Here is a 22020-nt window from a genome sequence, read left to right as displayed (position 1 = left end):
CTTCATAATAAAAGTAGATTAATTTTTAATTTTGATTGAAGTTATGATTTAAAAAAAATAATTGTAGAACATTTCCCCCCAGCGTTTCACTAGAAAACTAACAGCAGCTCCAGGCTGGCCTCTTTCTAAGCAGCAGTACGTGGATGTAGTTTGAAGAGAAGTTCAGCATTTATGTTACGGGTACCCTTACAGAACAGCTCCTGCACACCCAACAGAACAGTGTCTACCGGCCACAGCTCCCAAGTTTTCTTTTCCTTGTTTTCTTTGCCAAGTAATACCTCAGAGAGCAGAAGCTGAGGCTGCAAACTGGCTTGTATACTGTCACTAGCACCCTGGATGCCACAGTTCGGAAGCCCTCACCTTAAGGCTCTTCTGCCACCAGTCTGCATTTCCTCTGTGTATTGGCAAGACCTCAGAAAGCAAGTTAGTGTATGGCAAAGGAAACAATGGTGAAATATTCTGAGGCTCCGACCACCGCTCCTTTGGTCAGTATTACACCCTCCTTCAGAAAACATCAGAACAAATTAACATACCTGTATTTTTAAATTAGTCATATTTGTGCTGGGAGTAAAAAAAGCTAAGAAACAAGTTGTATTCATAAATGAAAATGTATTTCACCTTTATACATGCTATACAGGTCATGCAAATACAGAAATCTACAGGTTATACAATGACACCATAATAAAATATAATGTGACATTTGTCAAACACAATGTATCACAGCAAAACAAACTGGTTTTGTTTGTTTATTATTTAGGAAATAAATGAAGGACTAATTTGGAAGACACAGTACCATGCTACAGCTTACTGCACAGTCAAAAGAAAGTATTTCTCTGAAGTACACTAACATAAACAGAGCTGGATTGTTGTAGGTATGATTTCTTCATACATCGCACATAATGTCATTGGTTACTTTCCCGTTGCTGGCTTTAAAGAGCACAAGAACAGGGCTACAACTGAGCTCAAGCTATGCTGTGAACTCCCTTAACACGTGAAAAAAAAACAAACAGAAAAGCAAACACACCCTCCCCCCCCCAAGTTTTCACTTCTTTTGTGTTAAGTGTCCAAAGAGGGTCATATTTATAATTTATTCTTATAAGGAACTGGACAAAAGCGTCCTCAAAGCAGCACATGATCTAGCGTGAAGTTGTCATAGTTCACCAACAGAAATAAAGTTCACACTGTATGGCACATAATGTCTAGATCTTGATGTGAATCTAGATCTTGATTCACACATCTTGATGTGAATTCTTTCATACAGATGCTTACAGAACGTTAAGGGGGCTAGCAGCGTTCCTTGGGAGCGTCTCAGCCTTTGCATTTCTGCTGCAACGTTCGCATATTGTTTTGCTGCTGACTAAATCTTGTTTTGTTGAGCCTACAGAAAGACAAAATACTTCTCCACATGATAGAAAGCCTGCTGGTATTAACCACGTGTCTGCATCTTCAAAGATTAACATGTTATCTCACCCCCCTGACCTCTCACTTGGATCTACTACAGCTACACTATATATATTAAGGGATTACACCAGGCATTTTGCCTACTTTGTTTACAGGTGTTACACAAGTATGTTTTTAAACACATAGTTGATAGTCGCTCCCAGACTAATTAATATTAACCAGTAAGTGCCACTAGTGACTAAAAGTGTCAACATAACCATAAGGGGATAGCTCCCACACTCCACAGTCAGTAGGAAGGCTCTTTTGATTCCAGCAGTTGTATATTTTTCAAGCCTCTTCAGCTATACTTTTGAATTATACACCTGCATAAAAGTTGCCAGTAGCTCCTTATTAAAGACAAGAAAAAGATAGGCACAAAACTGAAGTACAGTATATTATTTCATTTCAATGCACTGTGGGCAAACCTCATCATTATTTACAAGAAAAAGATGTCTAAACGGATGTATGACAAAGCTTAAGGAAGAATTATTTCACAATAAAATGCACAGGTAAAAATCACAGTGAAGTGTTGAGATGAATTTTAAATTAAGAGAAGAAATAAGTGCTTTATTAGCAGCTAAAGCTCAAATTCTAACGCACGCCCAGTCTTCCCTGAAACCATCCAGGCTCTAGTTCATTGGTTTCTACCAAAAGCAGCCAGTTATTCAACACATTCCCTGGGAAGACAAAGTTATATTCAGCTCTGATTATTTGAAATCCAGTGTTCAAGGACTGCAGAAGCTTTTTCAAGTGACAAGCTCATATTTTACTGCCAGTAGCATCACAGGGATATATATCCTCCACAAATTGCTACCTCTGTCAATTAAAAAAAAGAGAGAGAAGAATATCAAGTCAGCTATGCAAGTTAGATGACCTCAGTTTTGTAATTTAGAATACGCTCTTTCAAAACAATTGATTGTGGCATTGTACTTCGAAACTGTCACTGAAGCCTACTACGCTTTTTTCATATTGCTTGCTGGCTTTCCAGGATAAGTGATTCTACACCGTGCTGCAAGTACTTACAGCAGCAGAAAAGAGTAAGCAGCAACAGTAACTACCATTTTCCAGGCTGGCCCCACTTTTAACTGTTTTCTTCATGCAAACAGGCTCTCAAGACTTATAGGAAAGGTATTGTAGCAATGAAGGGAAAAAAAAAGCAACTCTTCTCACTATATTCTGATATATTCTGGATAAAGGAAATGTTTCCATTTACCGGATACTTTTGGTTGCTACGATACGCTCAGTTTGCATATGATGCCAATTTACAAAGAGCTGCAAATATGAAAGATTATGCTGAATTTAAATATCTGGAGACCAGCTTTCTTCCTCTCTCCACATATGCCGTTTACAACTGCTATATTTTTCTGGGAAGCTCGTAAGTAATCACAGCAATTTATCATATCTATTATGTTTATCACAATACTGTACCTTTATCTGTTCTGCTGAAAAGCGAGGCTGTCAACAGATAGAATTAAGTGTATTTTCCTGTCCTGGACTGTTAAATCCCTCAATCAAGTTTTTGTTACAGTCATCTAGGCTAATGGTATCGCTGGACATCTTGGAGTATGTAGCTTGGCCTGTGAAATCCAAGAGATCTTCAAGAGCCTTGGCATTACTTGTCCCATTTTGGTCCAAAGAAACACCAGGCATGAGTTCATTCATGGGTGAATATTCAGGGATAGAGATAAGTTCTTCTTTTGAAACCGGGCTATACAAAAGATAAACAAAAGGAAGATGCAGAATAAGAGGTGTGTAGCTTTTCATTTAGCAACAACCAAATTAATCTTCTGACTGTCCAAAAACTATTACTTGTCTTAAGGCCAGCTGCAGCAAGCCTTTACCTAGAATATGTCCCCATCCAAACAAAAACAGGTTACCCTGTTCAGGATGGAAGGTCATACTTAATCTATATTACTTAAAGATGAAGGTTTGTGGTAGCTGTGTGATGTGAACACTCGCCTCCTAAAAACACATTTCTGGTAGTTTACTGCGAACTCATTATTTCCGTCCCTGCACCATTCCCTTACTTAAATGTTTATTGCATCTTGCAAATTATTGTCCTGACCCTGCAAACATTTACCTAAAGCACTCACACTTCACAACTTAACTAAGAAGTTATTTCTTACGACCTTATGATATACTTCAGACATTAAATATCCTAGAATTTAATTTAAGAAGTGCTGCTACCAGCTGACGCTTTGCCAAGACTAGTAAGGCTAGTGCATTTCAGTTTGGAGAAGAGAAGGCAGAGGAAGGATTTCGCAAAGATTCCTAAAACCATGAAGGAATGGTGGCTAAGTTGAGGGCAAAACTGTTGCGCATCAGATCCTGCAACACAAAACCTAGGGGGTGCCCAATGACACTCGTAAGAGACTGGGTTTAACACAGATCAGAGAATATAATTTACCTAGTAGGACTGTGCTGTGGAGCTTGCTGCCAGATGAGGTCCTGGATGCCAACATTATCAGCAGGTTGAAAAAGGAGTTGGATAAACTCATGGGCAACAGGCCCATCGGTGGATATTTCAAAGGGCAAGGCAGAGTTGTACCCTCTAACATCCCTAATGTAACACTTCTGCACGGTCTTGGATTGCAGAAAGTGGTGGGCTCAGGTGCTCTCCCTAACTAGTTTGTCTTACTGATTCTCTCCGAGACCAAGTAATGGGCTAGATGGACTTCTGGTCTGTCCCAGTAGGGCATTTCTTACGTATTTATGCAGATTTACTGGAAACACTGAAACGGTATGAGAGGTTAAGTTGGCTTGCTGATTAAGGAAGCACCGTATAAAAATTCCATGTTTAAAATTCAGAGCTAGCTTTCTCATAGCAGCCTTAAATTATCAACTTCCTTCTTTCCTGCAAGTCCTTCCATCAAATTCCAACAGTATTGAATACACACGAAGTTATCTACTGATTTCCATACATTTGTTCCAGTTAAGTACTTCAAATTCTAAATTAATTATTTTCTTTATTCTGTTTGTATGGAAGGAGAAAAGCTCACGCATCATAGCTACGCAGTCTTGACACAAAAAAAAAATGGTGACATCTGACAATATCTTGTAGTAGCTACTTTCACAGAACAATCTAAAAGGTTTGGGCAAACTTGTATGGAATCCATAAGTAAGGACTGTAGAAGGATTTCAGAGTCCTCCCCCCCCCCGCCAAATACATGAGAGCGAGATGAGGTTCTGTTGACTCTTGTCTGAAACAACCAATCTGCATGTTGACAGGAGTGGAGTACACCACAGTAGACACCTGACTGCCACATTGCGGGGTAGGTGAGAAGTAAAGCAGCAAAGCATTAACAAGTGAAACAGAAAACTTATTGCGTGTCTAATATGAACTCCACAATTTCTATCGGTAGATACGGTCTGTACCTCACATCCATGGACTGAACCTCATCTGTTGAATCTTCCATGCTGTTGGATTTCCCATCAACAGCTTCCAGCTGAGTAAGTCCTGGAACTGACTTTAGTCCATTAGCAACTACATCTTGGGAAGGGATTACAGAGGCAGCACTTTCTAAGCTTTTATTTTTCAGGCAGGTTGCCAATCCATTGATCTCTACAAAAGAAGGTTAGAAATTATGCCAGTAGCAACTTCTTTCTTTAAATAGTTTTAAAAGAATCACAAATGCTTTTAAGTTATAGATCGAGTAGAAAGGAAGACTGACAACGCAGTAGGACTCAGTTTCATTTACAACTCATCATACTATACTGTCAATCCTCTTTTTCACTCTAAAATTGCTCTTTATGCTCCATCTTTTAAAATTGAGGAAACAGGAAGAGAAGGTATTATCTTTTATGTCACGTACTAAAAGCCTTAGCCTGGGGAAGTAAACAAAATATAGATAAACGCCAGATATGTATATTTTCTTTAATAATTCTTTAAATACATGTGCTTTTTTCATCAAGTCAAATTAAATTAAGATTTGGAGCAATGCAATAAAATTAAATTAAGATTTGGAGCAATGCAATAAAATTAAATTAAGATTTGGAGCAATGCTATGAAAAGCTTGCAAGCTTGGTTGTGTGCAAAAATTTTCTACCTACAAAATTTGAAGGTAGATTGCAGCAACCAAACCTACTGGCAGACTGGAACTTCTCATTTACAGAAATGCTATGTCAGGTACTAAAAATGGAGGAGAAACTTTCTTCTGCTTCTGCTTACATGGCAAAACAAAGCTGAGTTTCCAATTTCTTACATTTGTCACTGACGCAAGTGTAGCTGTAGAGATGAAAGCAAGGAACCTGTGATAATACACAGTGCTCTGTCTGAGATTACAAAACTCTGAAAAGAACTAACTGTGGAAACAGGTCAGAAAAAATAAGGTGATTTTTACCTGGCTGGTTGAGAATAAGGGTCTTTGGTTGCTTTTCCACATTCAAAGTTGATGGTACCTCCAGTTTTGGCTCTTCCTTCTGTAATCAAGTAATGAGTCAACTGTATTAGACAAAGGACTGTAACCTTCATGGAACTGACTGGACTAGAAACTTGAGAGACTGCCCAGGGCCACCGGGTGGTCAAAGGTCATTGACGGCAAGAGAGGATTTTTTTTTTCCCTTCCCCTTTTTAATCAGGTATAGGATTTTTTTGTTTTTTTACTTCAAAAAGAAAACATTCTCTGAAAGCAACTGAAGAAACAGTCTCCTTAGTAGAAAACTTAGAATACAAGTGAAAACTTGACTCTCTGTCGCTTCCTAGCCAGACACAACTGCCTTATTCTCAATCCTACATTCCTGGCAGGCTTAACACGGAGAGCTCAGTAACTACTTCACTGGCTGGTACAAAGCAGGAGAAGATACATCACAGCAGCAAACATTACAGCTCCAGCATCCAGGAACGGGCTCTTGCCACCTTGCTAGATAGTGAGGGAGGTAAGTCTGCAACAGTTGCATAAAACCATCTCTGTAGCAGCAGCAGCACATGGTAACCGTGACACAGCAACAGTCATTCTCAGTTCGAAATGCAACTACAATTTAGGTATAGAGTGTACCTAAGTATACCTGCTAACATGGAACTACTCTAGAGTTTAATTTTCACATATGTGTTATAAAACAAAACAAAAACCCCTGCAACCACACACTGTTTCATACCTTTATTTCTGGTGTTTCGCTCCTCCTTGTTCTCTTCATTATTTCATCTATTCTCTAGAAATCAAAATAAATGGGAGGATGAGAAGGCAGACAGGATATTTAACAAAAGAGACTGCTAAAGGAGAAAAAAGACAAAAAGAAAAACTTCTTTACTGTCATGACCCTGCCTGTCCTGAAAAAGGGAGAATAAATAACAAAGAAAACAAAAGACAGAAAACACCTGGGAGCTGGCTTTCACATATCAGTCTCACAGAACATGACTTTCTCAGTAGATACAATTTAGAGACAAACATTTTAATACCAGGTATTTGCAGTTATGAGTTGTGCTCAGCTCTGGAACCAGACGTTTATTTAAAACCAACAGCCATTATTTTCATCTAGTTGCTTTTCCAACTATTTCCAAATAGTTCCTTTAAAAACAGTTAGGCGTTTTGGAATGGAAGAGTAAAATGAAATATCTGAAGTTATTCTTGCTGGAAATGTGTAAGGCATTACCCTAAAATACTTCTGTTTTCCTCTGTTCATTTAAAAAAACCCCTCCCAACAAACCTTCTCTCTTTGCACTAGTGTGTGAAAGGAAACTATTTCGAATTTAAAGACGCTTTGGTTTGGTACTCTAATCTGCAGCTGCAACATGCCTCCAGCTCAGTGGTGAACAGTTAAAAATAACATACTGGAACAACATATATGGAAAGACGACCTTTTATAACCAGACAGAGGTTCTGCAGCTCTGCAGTTGTTCTCTCTTTCCTGCCACAGAGCTGCAGACAAAGCTAAGTTATGCAGCTCCAGCCATTTCCTTGCGCAGTAATGGCCAGGCAGCCCTGCTGCCTCTGCGTAATGCAACCGGAGACAAGCCAGGTGGGAGAAAACCTGTTTGTTAATCACATTAACCTTCTCAATTAATGACATGGAGCTTTTGTTGTGTACATGTACTCATGTTCCTCAATAGTCTGTGATGTCCTGGGTTGGGCGGCATTCGACATTTGTCTTGGCATGCCGTTCCCTGTTTGTCTCGGGCATTTAACTTTGTGGGCAGAAGCTAATTCTATGTTTGTTCAGTGCCTAGTAGAAAGTCGTTTGCCTTAGGCAATTCCACTTTGTTACAAATTTTAATGCCCGCTTTCCCCTAACATGCAGGTAGCAAATACTAAGTTAGGCATAAACATCAATCTGTAATCCCTCCAGATTATTATTTCTAGATACTATTGTGTACTTCCTGGGTTATGTATTTAAACAAGAAATGAGATAATTCTCTTAAATGAGATGCAAATATCTACCTTCTTCCGCTCCAGCCTTTCTTGCTCAATTTGCTGCATGATTTGTTCCCTTTCAAGACGAAGTTGTTCAGCTGCCTCACGGGCTTTGATTTCTGCTTCTTCCCTCTAATCAAAAGTGCAAAATATGATAGGGCCATTATTTATTTCAGGCAGATTACCAGATACTACAGAGTACTTATTTATATGTATATATAAATATATGTATACATATATATGTATGTAAAGTTTCACATTCATGTTTGAGATGGTACCTGTTTCTCAAGTTTGGCTTGGAGCTCTTTTTCTTGCTTTTCTTTTAGCATTTGTTCTTCCTCGGCTCTTTCCCTGGCTTCCTCTTCTGCCTTTTTTTTAGCTGCTGCTTCTTCACGTTTTCTTTCCTCCTCCTTCTTACGAGCTTCTTCCTCTAGACGAAGTCTTTCTTCTTCTACCTTTCTTTTCTGTTCTTCTCTTTCAAGCCTGCAAAAATATAACAGTATGTTTAAAAGGTTTCATCTTGTTTAACATGAATCCTACTGTATGTATGGCACGCAATCAGCAGTAATTGACAATATATGCATCAGCGCACAGTTTCATGAAAAACGACAAGATACAGCAGAGAGGTTGAGCATATGCCCAGAATTCAGGTTGCTATGAAACTTTTATTCCAATCTTATTTTCACTGCCTAAAATATTTCCTAGAAATTATAATTTCCCTTGGAAAAAAAGGTGTCAAAGAAAAGAGAACATTTCCATTCTAATTTCAATTAGAGCTTCAATAATAAAAACATCCCTCTTCTCCTGTACTTCACACCCAGAATGCTGGTATCTACAAACAAGCAAGTACTTTTTTCCTTCGTTTCAGCCAAAGATAAACTGATTGGATAAGTAGCAGCAAACAAAGTCCACAAAACACAGTGGTACACCAGAAAGAGTGGGTCTAAATTCCACCCGTGTTGTTCCCCAGCCCACTCAGGGACATCATGCTCCTTTGTCACCACATTCAAGAGCTGCTTTGACAACTGATCATTCTCATCCTCGCATATCAGGGATTCAGGACATGCTTCCAAATTTCCACTCCCCCCCATGTTTTCAATAAGAACAGACAAAGTTGAATTTAGACATGCAGACTTAGTGATTCAATATTAGGAGCTTGAACGAAGGGCATGATTTGTTGACGCTTGCAACCAGCATCCAATGTGGAGAACGACCTAAAAGCTTGCTCCCAGAACAGAGCCAGAATTTCACCGCTTAGACACAGCAACCTTCATCATGCCCATGCTTTTAAAGCCCTCAACTGCCTACAACAGAGCTGGGCAGGGAGATAAGCTTCAGGTTAATTTGTTGAAGGATACAAGCCTTGCCATTTAAGGCATACATTACTACTGCAAGACTGTTTCTTCTACGTGAACTAGCTCATTTAAAACTGCCTCAAATATTTTTTTACAAAATAAGATACTTCAGGTATCCACTGCAGTGTGGACATACCTGAAGTATTTGTATGAGTAATAAGTTTCTTCAGGCTTCTTAAAGAGGCCAAATTATTATTTTTTAACTTCACTAGTCATAAAGACTGCAAAAGATAATAATGAACTACGGGTCCAAATTGAAAGAAATTAACACTTACATGTAAGCTCCCGCCTTGATTCTAAAACCACCACAGTTTCAAGCATCTTCAGTGATATGGGTTAAATTATTAGGTAATAATTTTCACAAATCAACAGAGATACCTCTCCCGTTCTTCTCTTTCCTGTCTCTCCCTTTCTTCTTGTTCTTTTTGCAGGCGGGCCTGTCGTCTTTTTTCAGCTAGAATTTTTGAGGCTTCTTCTGCATCAGTTGTTCCTGCCGTGATCTTCCCTGGGAGAAGACGACCATGGGTGGAAAGTTAGGCAGGGAACTGAGAGCGCCCAGCACTTCCACACTCAAACAGAGGCTAAAATGGGCCTGGTTCACGCTGGTATGACACCTTTGCTTCTCAAAAGCATACATCAGCATTTTCAGCAGATAGAGTATGGGATAGGTAAGGGCATCCCTGGATTTCAACATTTTCACATCCTCATTAACAAGTGTTTTTCATACTTGGGTAACCCTGGTGAAAACTATACATTTACTGGTTCTAGTATGTACCTTTACACATTCTCATAAACCCATGACTGAGCAGCTTCATAAAAAGAACAGTTCATCACTGTTTAAAAGCCTCACGGACCCATGATACCTTGCAATTTATTCTTGCAGTAAGACTCACCTTCACTATTTTCAGTCTTTCCTGCAGAAGGCACATGCTTCTCAGAAGCCACCTGGCCTGCCTCATCAGTGCGTGCTCCTGGGGATTTCTGATGACTGACGTTTTCTTTCTCCTTGTCTGCTTTCTTTTTAGGAGTTTCCTGGTTGAGATTAGAAGTAGCACGATGCTTCACAGGAGAAGCTGGATATTGTTTGGCGTTTTTAGGAGACTGAGGATAAGTCTTTGCAACTGTCCTGATGAGGGAAAACAAAAATCAAAACCAGGCCATTCATTATGCAACTTGGAATCAAGCTCTGTCTTTACGTATATCATTCTTTCTTGTCTCTGGCTACATAGCAATATCAGTTGTTTTCAGCAGTTATCCCTGCTGAAATGCAGTGAATTGCCATGCAAGTGCAAATGATTACAGAAAATTCTCATTTAAAAAGACCAATAATACTGTCCAAGTTGTTGGAAAGAGATATGACATTATGTACTACCTAAACCCAGTGATTTTCATAATGGTCATTTCATCACAGTTTTGTCAACATTACTGTATTCAGTAGTCCGTCTCAACATTTAAAGCAAAGCTATGGCTGCTTTCTCTCTGCAGCAATTATCATGAGTTGCAATGTGCTGCTTTCATCTGAATACAGCCTTCCCAAACACGGTCTTTTTGTAACAGTATCTGATTTTTAAAATAGCACCAAATATTACTATATACCAAGGTAAAGCTGGGCACCACAAAAAGAGACAGAACTGACCAAACCATTGTACAGTCAGCTCCACCGTTTCAGTTAGCGCTTTAATCAGCACCAACACAACAGACTCAAGGCTCAAAACTCAGCCCCTGCAACCTTTTACATGGCTGCACTTGTGGTGATGGCAATGCACAGCAGCAATGCAGCTGATGGCTCATTTGGCTGTTGCATACTTTAGGTGAAATGATAACCCTGAAGTCACCTCTGGGAAAGCAGAAGGGAAAAAGATACTAGATATTCACTGAAAATATGTGCACATTAAAGAGAACAGAATACAAGGAAACATAAAACCACACACAAACACCGTAACACCAGTAACTAGCACTAAATACTTGTAACATCAAGAAAGGCTGGGCTGTGTGACTAAGTGGTACGGAATTAAAGAGATTACAATCTTAAAATAATGATTTATGTGAGTCCCATTAGAAGAAATAATGCTACATTAAAGTGAACATTACACATGTAGTTTTAACCTTCCTCATGGATATGCAATTATGATAGAAATGTATTATCCCACACCACTGTTTTCATCTACACGATAAGAGTTTCATATACTACAACATGTTTTCTGGACTATACACTCATTCTGGCAGACCACAAGCATGAAAAACATGGACAGTGGCTGAAAATTAATGGACTAGAGTGGAAAGATTTGTATAGATGTAGCTACAATATTGTGTGGCCAGAGACTATTATAACCAGAACAGCATTTGCACTACAGAGAGACAAAAATTAAACGTCTTTCAACTCCTCCCCAATTCAAGAATTCAGAAGAAGAAAGGGTTCTTTTCTAACATATTATGCTGCATGTGAAAGAGGTTGAGACACCAGAATACAGGGAGCTCATTCAGAGCTGCCCAGTTTGTGGGGAGGAAAAGACTGCAGAGTATTGCACCACCCGTACTCTCTTACTCCCACTGAAGAGCCATCACAGACTCCAAAAAGCCCTTGGGCTGGTGGAACAGTAGCACCCAGCTAAATTTGAAGTTCAGCTCAGGTACCCTCTGCCCGCAGGCCCAAGAGCTCCCTGTCAGCTCAGGTCCTCACTCTTGGTCCTTGCCTGAACTAAGCTGTAGGTACGCCGGTACCCGGCATCCTAACCTGCTGATCCTGCCCTGATGTCCTGGCTTGTCCTTCGACCTGCCTCATTAAGGCCTTTGCTGGCTATCACTGGACTCTTGGCTGACCCTGGTCACCATCGCCAGACCTGCCCTGGTCACTTTTGTCTTTTGTGGGATGGGGTCCTGTGGGTGAGGTCCCTGTCCTTGCCTGCCCTGCTGCCACCCACGGCTCCTGGCTCACCCTGCCTTGCAGGGCAACCTGCTCCTGCTGCTCCCTGACAGAAACAGGCTTTGGAAGACGTGGACAGGCAAGTCTGTTTCCAGGTCTTGTAAAAAACCAGCAATGGGAGAAGCCAATGAGATTGGTTGGTATTGACCAGATCTGGTTTTAGCATTGTCTTTAGTTTTCTCTTTAGGATATAGATGGATTCCCAGGTCCTCCTAAAGACAAAGGCAGAGATTTCAAGGCCCCACCTACATATGTACATCTCGTATGTGCCTCACCATTACAGTCATTTCCAACTGCATCTCATAAAAATATAATGTGTAAAGAAAAAGCAAACAACCTTTCTTATGCTTCTCTGCAGCACAGAGGATGCTTCTTGCTAATCAGACACTTCTTCAAAGCATAGTCCCTTCTTGCTGTCTTTGGTTTACATTTCCAACTTTACCACACATTCCTTGCAATGCTTTTTATTTAACTTGTTGTGACAGGAGGAGCAAAACAGTCACATAACCAAGGCTGAGTCATTTTCAGTATTAGCACAGAAGTAATTGTTCTCTAATAAAGACATGACAATCAAATTAAAAAGGTTGGTAGGAAGAAGTCTAGTCATGACAGCTATGTATCTTGCACTGCATGGGAATTAGAGCAGACAGGCTACACAACTTACTTGTTGGACTAGAAACGTGCTGAATCTATTATTTAAGTAATGCATCTTTGAACTTTTAGACCTACAGAAATTTTTTCTTACTGGCTCTTCCGCCAGAAAAAACAAGTATGGCTTTGCTTGTTTTAAAGCAACTAAAAGGGAGAAGCATATAAAAGACTGATAACTGCAAGGACGACAACAGTGTAGTGCGAGGAGTGAAAAACTGAGAAAGCCCATCAGAAATAAGAATACTTTTTCAGAAAGTTTAAATCATTTATTGGATGCCAGTAGAAAGTATAAAATGAACACTGTTTTCCCCCTTGTATTTAAAACATATTGTCAACTTAGCATCTTTAACATTCCTAGACACAGGCAGAATTGTTACTGGAAAAAGCCCACTCCTTCTAATACTATTTAAATTATGCTACTTTATACCAGAAAGGGCCAAACTTGACTGTGAAGATAGAAAAATGGGATTATTAAGGGAAAATGTATAAACGCTTGCATAGGGGTCTGCTTAGGCTTAAAAAGTGTTTTATTTTAGCCTTGAAAGAAAAGGAAAGGGATGTATTGAAACCCTGGTAAGAACGCGGGAACACAGAAGTGTGCCTGATGAGGATCAGAGAATTAAGGCGACAACTCCCCAAAATCTAAGAAGTGGTAGCATGTTAGTTGTCTGAAAGTTCGCTCATCTCAGTCACTAGATTTTACAGGGGAATACAGAAGTACAGGAAGCATCTTCCTCCCTTCCAGGAGGTCTTAGTTTTCTCACCTAACCACCCTGTGTTGACATGGGGGCAGCAGCTTCTAAGAAGCCATTCCCATCATGAGCCCCTACGTGCACCGCAAGAACCTCTATCAGGTCTGAGAATCCACTGGTCCTTAAATTACAATGGCTCTTATTTAATTAAAAGAGGGATAGCCCATACTGCAGAAGAATGTCTCAGGAAGAGCGTAAGAGGGGTTCTGAGCTTACTTTTGCTAAGCATAGAAAATAAAGTGCATGTAGCACATATAAGTCAGAGGTCACACCCAATTTTGTCCATAAACAGCAAGGGAGAGAACAGCATGCTTTCTTGCAAAGTCAGGTATGTGACAGGTCATCGGTTACAGCGGTTCAGAAGGCTGACTTTAAATCAGAAATCTGCAGCAATGCCAGAGCTGCATTGTTTTTTTCCCCCTATCTCCCTATTAATTCAACAAAAGCTCTGCTGAAACCACACCAAGGACTTGCATGTTCTCAAGCCTGCTTTCTGAGATTGCTCTGATCACAAGCTATTCCTGGATTCTGACATTTTTGCTCTGCTATCTGTGATATTTTCCTCAAAAGCAGTTTTCTTTCACTCTTAGTTTTGATCTATTCTAGCCAGAGACAGATTAATTTCTCTTTTACAGTTCTTAAAAGAGCACAAACTCAGCACAGGTCTACAGAAAAGTTATTCTGATAGCTGCATTATTACAGATGTTTTCAAAATCCTGAATTGGCCCATTCTCTAGCTAGCGGCTGAAAAAACCTCAAAATAGTCTTGATCCAACATTCTACCCATTGTTTTTATCTTTCCAAGACAAAACAAAGATCAAAAGTAGTAAATGTAGCACATATCAAATAGAACCTAAAACTAGGTCACTGCAGGACATAGAAGCTACTTCTGTGAGGAATTTACCACGTGCAGACACCTTTCTAGTGGGTCATTTTTAAAACTTTAAAAGTTTGGGATTTTTGTACAACTTTAGGTTCATATTTCATCGGTATTCTGTAATTTGACTGAGCATGTGCATTTCTGACGTCAAAGTGTGTCCCAATGGCTGCAGTGGAATGTCACCCAAAAAACCCACCAAGTTAGGGGTTCAGTTAGTGAAACTGTGAGCAAAGGACAGTGACACAGACCGGCAACTGGAAATGAACCGAGAACCACCACCCACCAGCAGCACTGCAGTCCATTCTCCCTTCCCCCCCCGCCCCTTTCTCCTTCTCATATGAGGTAATGCTTTGGCAAAATAATGTAACATAGAGGCTTGTCAGAGCCTTCCATTTTTATCCACTGGCTTATACTATGGCTTATCTGAAGACACTTAAAACTAAATCCTACTTCCTTGATTCAGTCAGGTCCCATTGATTTCAAAGGGACTATTTACCCAAAGACGTGTGAAGGACGCAGGCTTTATTGCTTTGCCAATCTATAAAATAGGACGCTTACTTATTCTCTGAGGGATACTGCAAGAATAAACCAATTAATGTATAGATCTTTGAAGAAGCAGCATCAAAAAAATTTACCAAAAAACCTGGTATTATTGATCTTGTGAAAGATCTGAAGAACAGGAGCACTTTACGCAATCAGTATCCAATAGCAATTGTAAAAATAACAGATAATTTCTCAACTATCCCAGCTCTCTAATCCATTAACTTTCATCTTTGTCAACTGATCCACACTGGATTCAAAGCAATACTTTTGGGCTTCTTTCTTGTGTGACATTTCTTGATATATTTACTTTTTCAAATATCTTCAAGCTTTGAATACCTTCCTTGCTTTTAATTATTGCTCAACATTTTTATTTTTTTCCCCTTTTCAGGTCTGTATTTGTTCACTCGTTTTGTCTTGGACATTATGTTTTGGGCTGATCTTTTCTACTTTCTCAGTAAAATTTGTACCTTCAAACATTTGTATTTTATTTATGTGATTATTGCAAACCTATTCTGCCATCAATCACTGTCTCTCTTTAGGTTGAAGTTTTATTGTCTTGTTTGAGCCTGTTTCAGTTACTTTACCATGATAAAAAGAGCTTTTTAATTAGTAAATAATGAAATAACATACAAAGACGACAAGCAACTACCACTCACAAAACAAGATGATGACTGTGAAGAACTATAACTAGTACATACCAAGAAAACTTGAATGTCAAGTCACATACTTTTAAGAAGAAAAATGCATACAGCTAATTATCATCTAAATCACTGGCCATACTTGATTCTTTCCTCAACAGCTTTCGAAGTTAAGGTGCTGTGCAGTATCACTAACTACTAATGCTGTACAATACGTATTCTTATTTCTTCCAGGGTATTTTTTTGGCCATATGGTGTGCTGGAAGGAGAAAGATTAAACTTGTAAAAGATTGTCAGGTTTGCAAGGAGAATGAGTATTTGTCTACATATTTAGTCACGTTAAAATTATACTTAAGTTCCACAGTTAATTTTAAATGAAAAGGTAAGATTATACAATCTAAAGGAAGGTTCCAAAAGCCTGACTACCTATATTTAAATCCACTGACCAGCCAGATTGTTATCTGGCATTTGAGTTGTATGAAGAAATGCATATCTTCATATAATAATATAATATGGTGATCGGGACGCCTTTTTAATTTTATTTTAAATTTCTGAGGGGAAGTTTCGAGAGTGCTGAAGCAGAACTGTCTTTCTGCAGTCAGTAATAAACATGGGTTTAAACTCTGTTTACTGTATCTCTCGTAAGGTCAAGGAGGGCGTTCTACTTGGGCCACGTTAAGATTAAATGCTCAGTAATACCTTTCTAGCAGTAGTCAGAATCAGATTCTCTTGAGGAAGTGAGGAAGGAAAAAAGAAAAAAAAGAGGATAACTGCTGTGGCTCACAATCACAGAGAAACCCACCAGTAGGCTTCTTAATTCCTCCCTACATCATCTGCTTCTTCCTCTAAAAACAGTAGTTCACATTCCTTACAGGCATGAAAACATTTTACTGTAAAAAGGTTCTCATAATTTGCACCTCTGGGAAAAAAGTCTCCATCTTTGCCTAGCCTTTTATGGAAATTAGTGCTACAAATTAAGACAGGGCATACTTTTTTCATGAAGCACTAAACGTCTGTTTGTTTCACAAAAATCTTCCCCCTCCCCCTCCCCGATGTCTCTATGATGAGCTACACCAACCTTTGCAATGTCTGCCCATCAAGAAGTGCTTCACTCTCAGCAATCCATTTCCCACCAATCATTTTGCTTAACTAAATATATCTCTTGGTATGTCTTTTATACTGGCTGAGTAAACTGAAAGACGCATTCTGAACAGGGAATATCAATACTTACAGAATAATATACATTTTTATAGCTCAAACTTCCCTCTGTACATTTTGGAGTGCCACTAGTCAGTGATCTGCTCAAAATTATAACCAAAAAAAGCTGATTGTCATTAACATTTTGTATCATTCCATTCTTCACAAAATTTACGTAGTTCAGAATCTGACAACATTATATATATATAATGTTGAAAGTTTGAGAATTTGTAGCCCTGTAATACGAATCAAGAATTCCAACTTCTCAGTTGCATGCGAGGGGATGTCTAAAACAGAAAGAATGCCCAGAGTCAGATGGTTTCCTGTATTTTGTCTAACACCAGATTCACACACAAAATCATCCTCCGTTAAAGGGCTATGCACTTAGAACTGAAACAGAAAAGGAACACCAGCTAGTTTTTGAAGCAGAAGAAATTTATCAGAAAGGGGATCACCAAGACTGGTTCAGAATATGGCCAGGTTCAGATTAAAAAAAAAAAAAAAAAAAATCAGACAAAAGGAGATAACTTTCAAGACAGAAGCAGGACCCATGAACAGGGTCTAGGGGGAAAAAAAAACCCCACAAAAAATCCAAAAAAATCAGACAACTACTGTAGACCATGACTACTTCAGTATACTTCTCCTTTTGAGCCAGACTTAATATCCTGTTCTAAGAAAGCTGAAGACACAGTTGCTTAGTGAGTTGCAAGCTGTGGTACACGGACTACAGTTTTGAGTGTCTGCAAAAGACAACTAAGAAAAGCAACTCAATTGGTAGTAAGCCCAGATATGCTGTAGGACAACTCTGCATGAAAAAAAGCCCAACAACAAAAAGCAACAAACCCACAGAGGTCTGCAAATAAGCAAAGATTAAACCCCATGGTTTAGATGACGCATAGTTAAGTATATTTATGGAACCAGATGGTCATGCCAGCAATAGGAAATGCATATTAAATGCTGGAATTTCTAGTTAGTAATGTTCTGTGCATTTCTTCACATTAGGCAGTTTCCTCAAAACCAAATAAAACAAAAGCATGTTTAAAAAGAAATGTTAAATAAAATTTCACAAGAATTATGAAATGCACCGTGATAATTTCAGAAGACTGAGAAAAGGCAGAGAAGTGTCTCTAGTGACCACTAACATAATTTTACATATATTATATCTGTTCATCTACATCCCTCTCTCTCTCCATCTGTATATGTGTGTATGTATAACTAAAATTAACTACATTTTACACAACTCTTCAAAGGAAGTTCCTCAAGAATCTATGCCTCCTTTATAGGTAACAAGAGGCTCACAGCTTATTAGACCACTAATAAGAAAGGCATACTTAGGCGTCGCAGGTGATGCAGATCTTCTGGACATGGCAGCAGGAGAATCAGACCTTCTTAGAGGAGATCCCATACCAGATGATGAACCAGGTGTTGCGGGTCGCTTCTCTTTCTTTATCTTCTCAGTCTAGAAACACAGTTCATTTTAGTTTCCATAATTAGGACCAACACATCAAAGATGTATTCGATAGTTTTATTAACAAGATGGCATAAAACAGATTTGTGTAACATATTTAAGATAAAAGGTTTTTAAACACCAGCTCACAACTGAGGTGCATAGTTTTTTATTTTACATAGACACAAAAAACCCCAACCATGTCTTCTTGCATGGACATAGCATACAAGTTGCAGATAAGTAACACCACATCAGAGCCTCTCCAAGAGTTCTTGGGAGGGGCAGTGGCACTGGATGGAGTTTTCAAAATCATCTATATGCTCCTGCAATGCCTCTTAAGACACGGCATCTCGCAGCAATGCTGCTGGATCTAACACTGTGAATCATACCTAAGACAGACACTACACAAAACTTTAGCTCCCAGCTTTGGTCCTCTCACTTGCATCTAATTTAGATGGCATGAATCCCCCTACTATTAACTATTACCAGACACAGCACCTTACGTGAATTTTACAGCCCTAGCATAAATTTTTTAAAACATGCCTTATATTGTGTAGACTCAATGAAGGTGAATGACTTGCCTTTGCTTTTCTGGAAACTACAGTGGGTCAATAATGCATCTTTTAAGCAAACAGCATTAAAAATGTCCACAGAAAGAGTTAAGCAATTGGTATAAAACAGAGGCATTGTCAATACACTCGGCAAGTTTCCAAAATATGTGAAGCTTGCTAATTAACCAGCAAGACTGGATAGTCATACTCAGAGAGATCCCTGTTTATCATCCCCATTCCCAGAAGTTACAGGCAAGTCCAGAAACATACACCAGTGCCAGAAATTTCAGTTCCCTGAAAATAAAGGTGTTGCTGTTCCAAATACCAGTGCTCAACATTGACTCCCAGGAGGAGGAAGATACTAAAATGCTGCTAAACAGGAGCAGGAAAGCAACAGATGCATGCAAGGCTTACTTTCTTACTGCTGTTTCTTACAACAGAAACATTATTTTTATGAACGTAAAGGGAAAGACAACAACCAGAAGCCGTATCAGTTTACCCAGAAGTGAAATCAAAACCATTGCAAACCCACCTGAGTAACTTCAGCTGCAGCCGCCCCTTTCATGGCATCGGAAGTGGAGGGTGAAGTTGCCTTCTTTCTGTCAGTGCTTCGGCTGGGGGAAGGCTTGTAGGGAGATTTAAGAGGACTAGCTGGTGCTACACGAGGACAGATATGGAATACTAAAGAGTTATAGTACAATAGCAAGAGCAAAAGGGAGCACAGACAGAGGAAGTAAAGGAGAGGAGAAAACAGCATACTTTTATGTTATGATGTTCAAAGGTAGTTTTCAAGGTTTTTTTTTTTTAAAGTGCTTCAAAAGATGTCATTATATACACATTCAGCATGGTCCCACGTTTACTAAAAATGCCTCAACTGAAAGTAACATTTTTATAGGTCTTTTATTTTTTTAAAATCATGTCTAAAATATTGCTCTCTTACTCATATACCTTTTGAATCACCTGACTATGACCAGGATTCTTTTTCCTTCTGAAAAGTCCAGCTTCCTTTGCATAGGATAAAAAGGAGTAATCAAACAATTCTAGCTGGGTGACTTTTGAACAAATACTGCAAAACAGGAAAGGTGACAGAAGAGTAGGGAATTTTTTAAATTTTTTTTTTTTAAAGCCTAAACATGGCAAAGGCTCCTAAATACCTTAATTGCTTTTCAAAATATTACTTGTTTTTTTTTTTTTTAAATTAACAACCAAAAAACCCCAAAACCAAACCTAAACTAAATGGTGCTGTAGGTATTTCAGTTATTGTTACTTGTGGTAGACATCAATTTGGGTGCAACACATGCATTACAACTTACAGGGCAACTCCTTCTGGGTGGTTTTTTCTTTATTTGCAGTATGAACAGGTTTTTTTTAAATGGGATATTTTACTCCCGTTTTTGTTCATATTGCCTTCTAAGATGAAACTTTCACATACATATAGAACAATCAACAGAGTATATGCTTTATTAATAAGACAGACACTAATTGTAGCCATCCATGTGACAGCGTGTTTCCAATCTTACTCAACTGAAGTCAGGAAGGATATTGACTTTGGAAAAGCAGTAATTATGCTCAAATGTGAAGGAATTCACATTTGCAGTATATTTTTTATTGGGGGCATTCCTATAAAATTTCTTATGAAGCCTTTTTGTATGCTTGTAAGTTTAACTGGTCCTGTGTATTCTTTGACTGGCTTTCCAGCAAGTTGGCAAAAGTTCACTGAATATTAAGAAAAATGTTCAGAAACTTAAATGCTGCTTAAGATAAGTATTTTTACTTCAACTGTAAAAAAAAATTAATTATAAGTGTCCAATAACAACTGTTTGCCTGAATGTCTTGACTCAGAGTGACATTAATAATGCATTGCCCTAGAGAAAGAGTCTTAAATTGAGACTCCTCATTTCTAAGCTTACAGAAAATGCAGGAGCAGAGGAATTTTGACCCAAATATAATGACATGAGGCACAGTATGAGCTCCTCAAAAGGAAGAACTCTCTTCCCTGTTCAGGAAGCTACTTCTACGGAGAAAAGTACATGACAAATGGGAGATCTCCCTCAACCCTTTTGCTGGCAACTACTGACAAAACCGTCAATGGCCACTCTGACTATTGATGCCGTTTGCAACCTGTGCTACAGCCTGACTGCCTTGCGAGGAAGTGACAAGAGGATGCTGGTTCAGAGAACTGTTCCCAGAATCAGCACTCCTGTTTCAGCTCAGGGAAAAAGCAGTTTGCAGGCCAAATTGTATCCTTGTCAGACATGCCAGCATGCTACCTTAAAGATCCTGCGATGGAGAGATAAAGCTGGGAGTTTACAAACAAAACGAGTGGGGAAGGACAAAGAAAGTCCCTACTGATTTCTCCAATATCAAATACAGCACGGAAAACAACATCTGTAGGTGGCCCCAGCAATTCACCTCAAAATTTTAAGCAGAATATACTCATTTAATCTCGAGTTGGCTTTTGTTCAGTCTTAGCAGTAGTTGATCCCTGAACAGTAAGTAAACTGGGAATTTTCTCATGGGCCAAGTACTGTATGACAACATTTCTGCTTCCAACAGATGCTGCTTTTAATGTAGAAACAAGGAAGTAATTTTAGAGCCATTCAATATCAATGTCCCTATGCACTGTAACAAAGTAGTAACACACAAAGGAAAGTAGGCTTACTTTGCAATTCATTTTTAAATAGCTTTGTATTAAAAGCACAGATGCAGGACCCGAGCCTATTTCAACCATGGTGTATGAAAATACTGATCATAAACATGATCAGTCTTTTACCGTCTAACTAGTTTTATCCTGATAATACGTTTCCTTTTGCAGACAGGCATTTGGGTGGGGGGTTTGGGGTGGGGGGTTTTTTGTTTTTAATAAAAGTAAAACCAGCTGTTAAACTTTTGTCCTTGTTTCGGCAAACACTATGACCAGGTAGAGCTTTATAAGTAGGAACTACTCTGGAAGTCAGGCATGCCTAAGTATTAGCAGGACTGGAAACATTAGTTTTGTAGATGTTTGCAAAATAAGGGTTTTATTAGACTGCCATTTACAGATAGGAACAGTAACTATCAACCCTAATTTTTAGTTTCTTGAAGATCAATAATTTCTGGAACTGACACCTTCCTGTCAGTGGCTCTGTCTAAGTATCATTTTGTATCTGTACACACACACACACACATATATATATCAAAATACACGTACAGTCACTCAGTTAAAGGCAAGAAGTAATTTAACAGCAAAGAACTGGAACCCTAGTAAAAATAATTAAGGCTCAAATGGTGCACTGGGATTTTTGTCCTACGTACTA

The 22020-nt window shown here is 38.9% G+C and overlaps 1 protein-coding gene across 6 annotated transcripts in view; it reads right to left on the bottom strand.

Annotated features, from left to right (window-relative positions):
• Positions 1 to 589: 589 nt before the first annotated feature.
• MAP7D2 (MAP7 domain containing 2) overlaps positions 590 to 22020 on the bottom strand; it is an 88770-nt gene continuing 67339 nt past the window's right edge. For 3 of the 6 annotated variants that reach the window (XM_076356534.1, XM_076356543.1, XM_076356578.1), the window contains 11 exons: positions 19257 to 19405; positions 18058 to 18185; positions 10036 to 10268; positions 9521 to 9647; positions 8066 to 8270; positions 7815 to 7919; positions 6535 to 6588; positions 5781 to 5859; positions 4816 to 5002; positions 2869 to 3148; positions 590 to 2256 (listed from right to left, as the gene is read on the bottom strand). In XM_076356534.1, coding sequence (XP_076212649.1) covers positions 2899 to 3148; positions 4816 to 5002; positions 5781 to 5859; positions 6535 to 6588; positions 7815 to 7919; positions 8066 to 8270; positions 9521 to 9647; positions 10036 to 10268; positions 18058 to 18185; positions 19257 to 19405 — 1517 coding nt within the window. In that variant the 3' untranslated portion in view covers positions 590 to 2256; positions 2869 to 2898. The remainder of the gene's footprint in view (positions 2257 to 2868; positions 3149 to 4815; positions 5003 to 5780; positions 5860 to 6534; positions 6589 to 7814; positions 7920 to 8065; positions 8271 to 9520; positions 9648 to 10035; positions 10269 to 18057; positions 18186 to 19256; positions 19406 to 22020) is intronic. The other 3 variants (XM_076356553.1, XM_076356569.1, XM_076356559.1) reach the window with 1 other exon arrangement.

This window comes from Aptenodytes patagonicus, chromosome 1, assembly GCF_965638725.1.
Source record: "Aptenodytes patagonicus chromosome 1, bAptPat1.pri.cur, whole genome shotgun sequence".
Lineage (NCBI taxonomy): Eukaryota > Metazoa > Chordata > Aves > Sphenisciformes > Spheniscidae > Aptenodytes > Aptenodytes patagonicus.
Note: the sequence above shows the minus strand (reverse complement) of the source record. Positions and strands in the feature narration are given on the sequence as shown.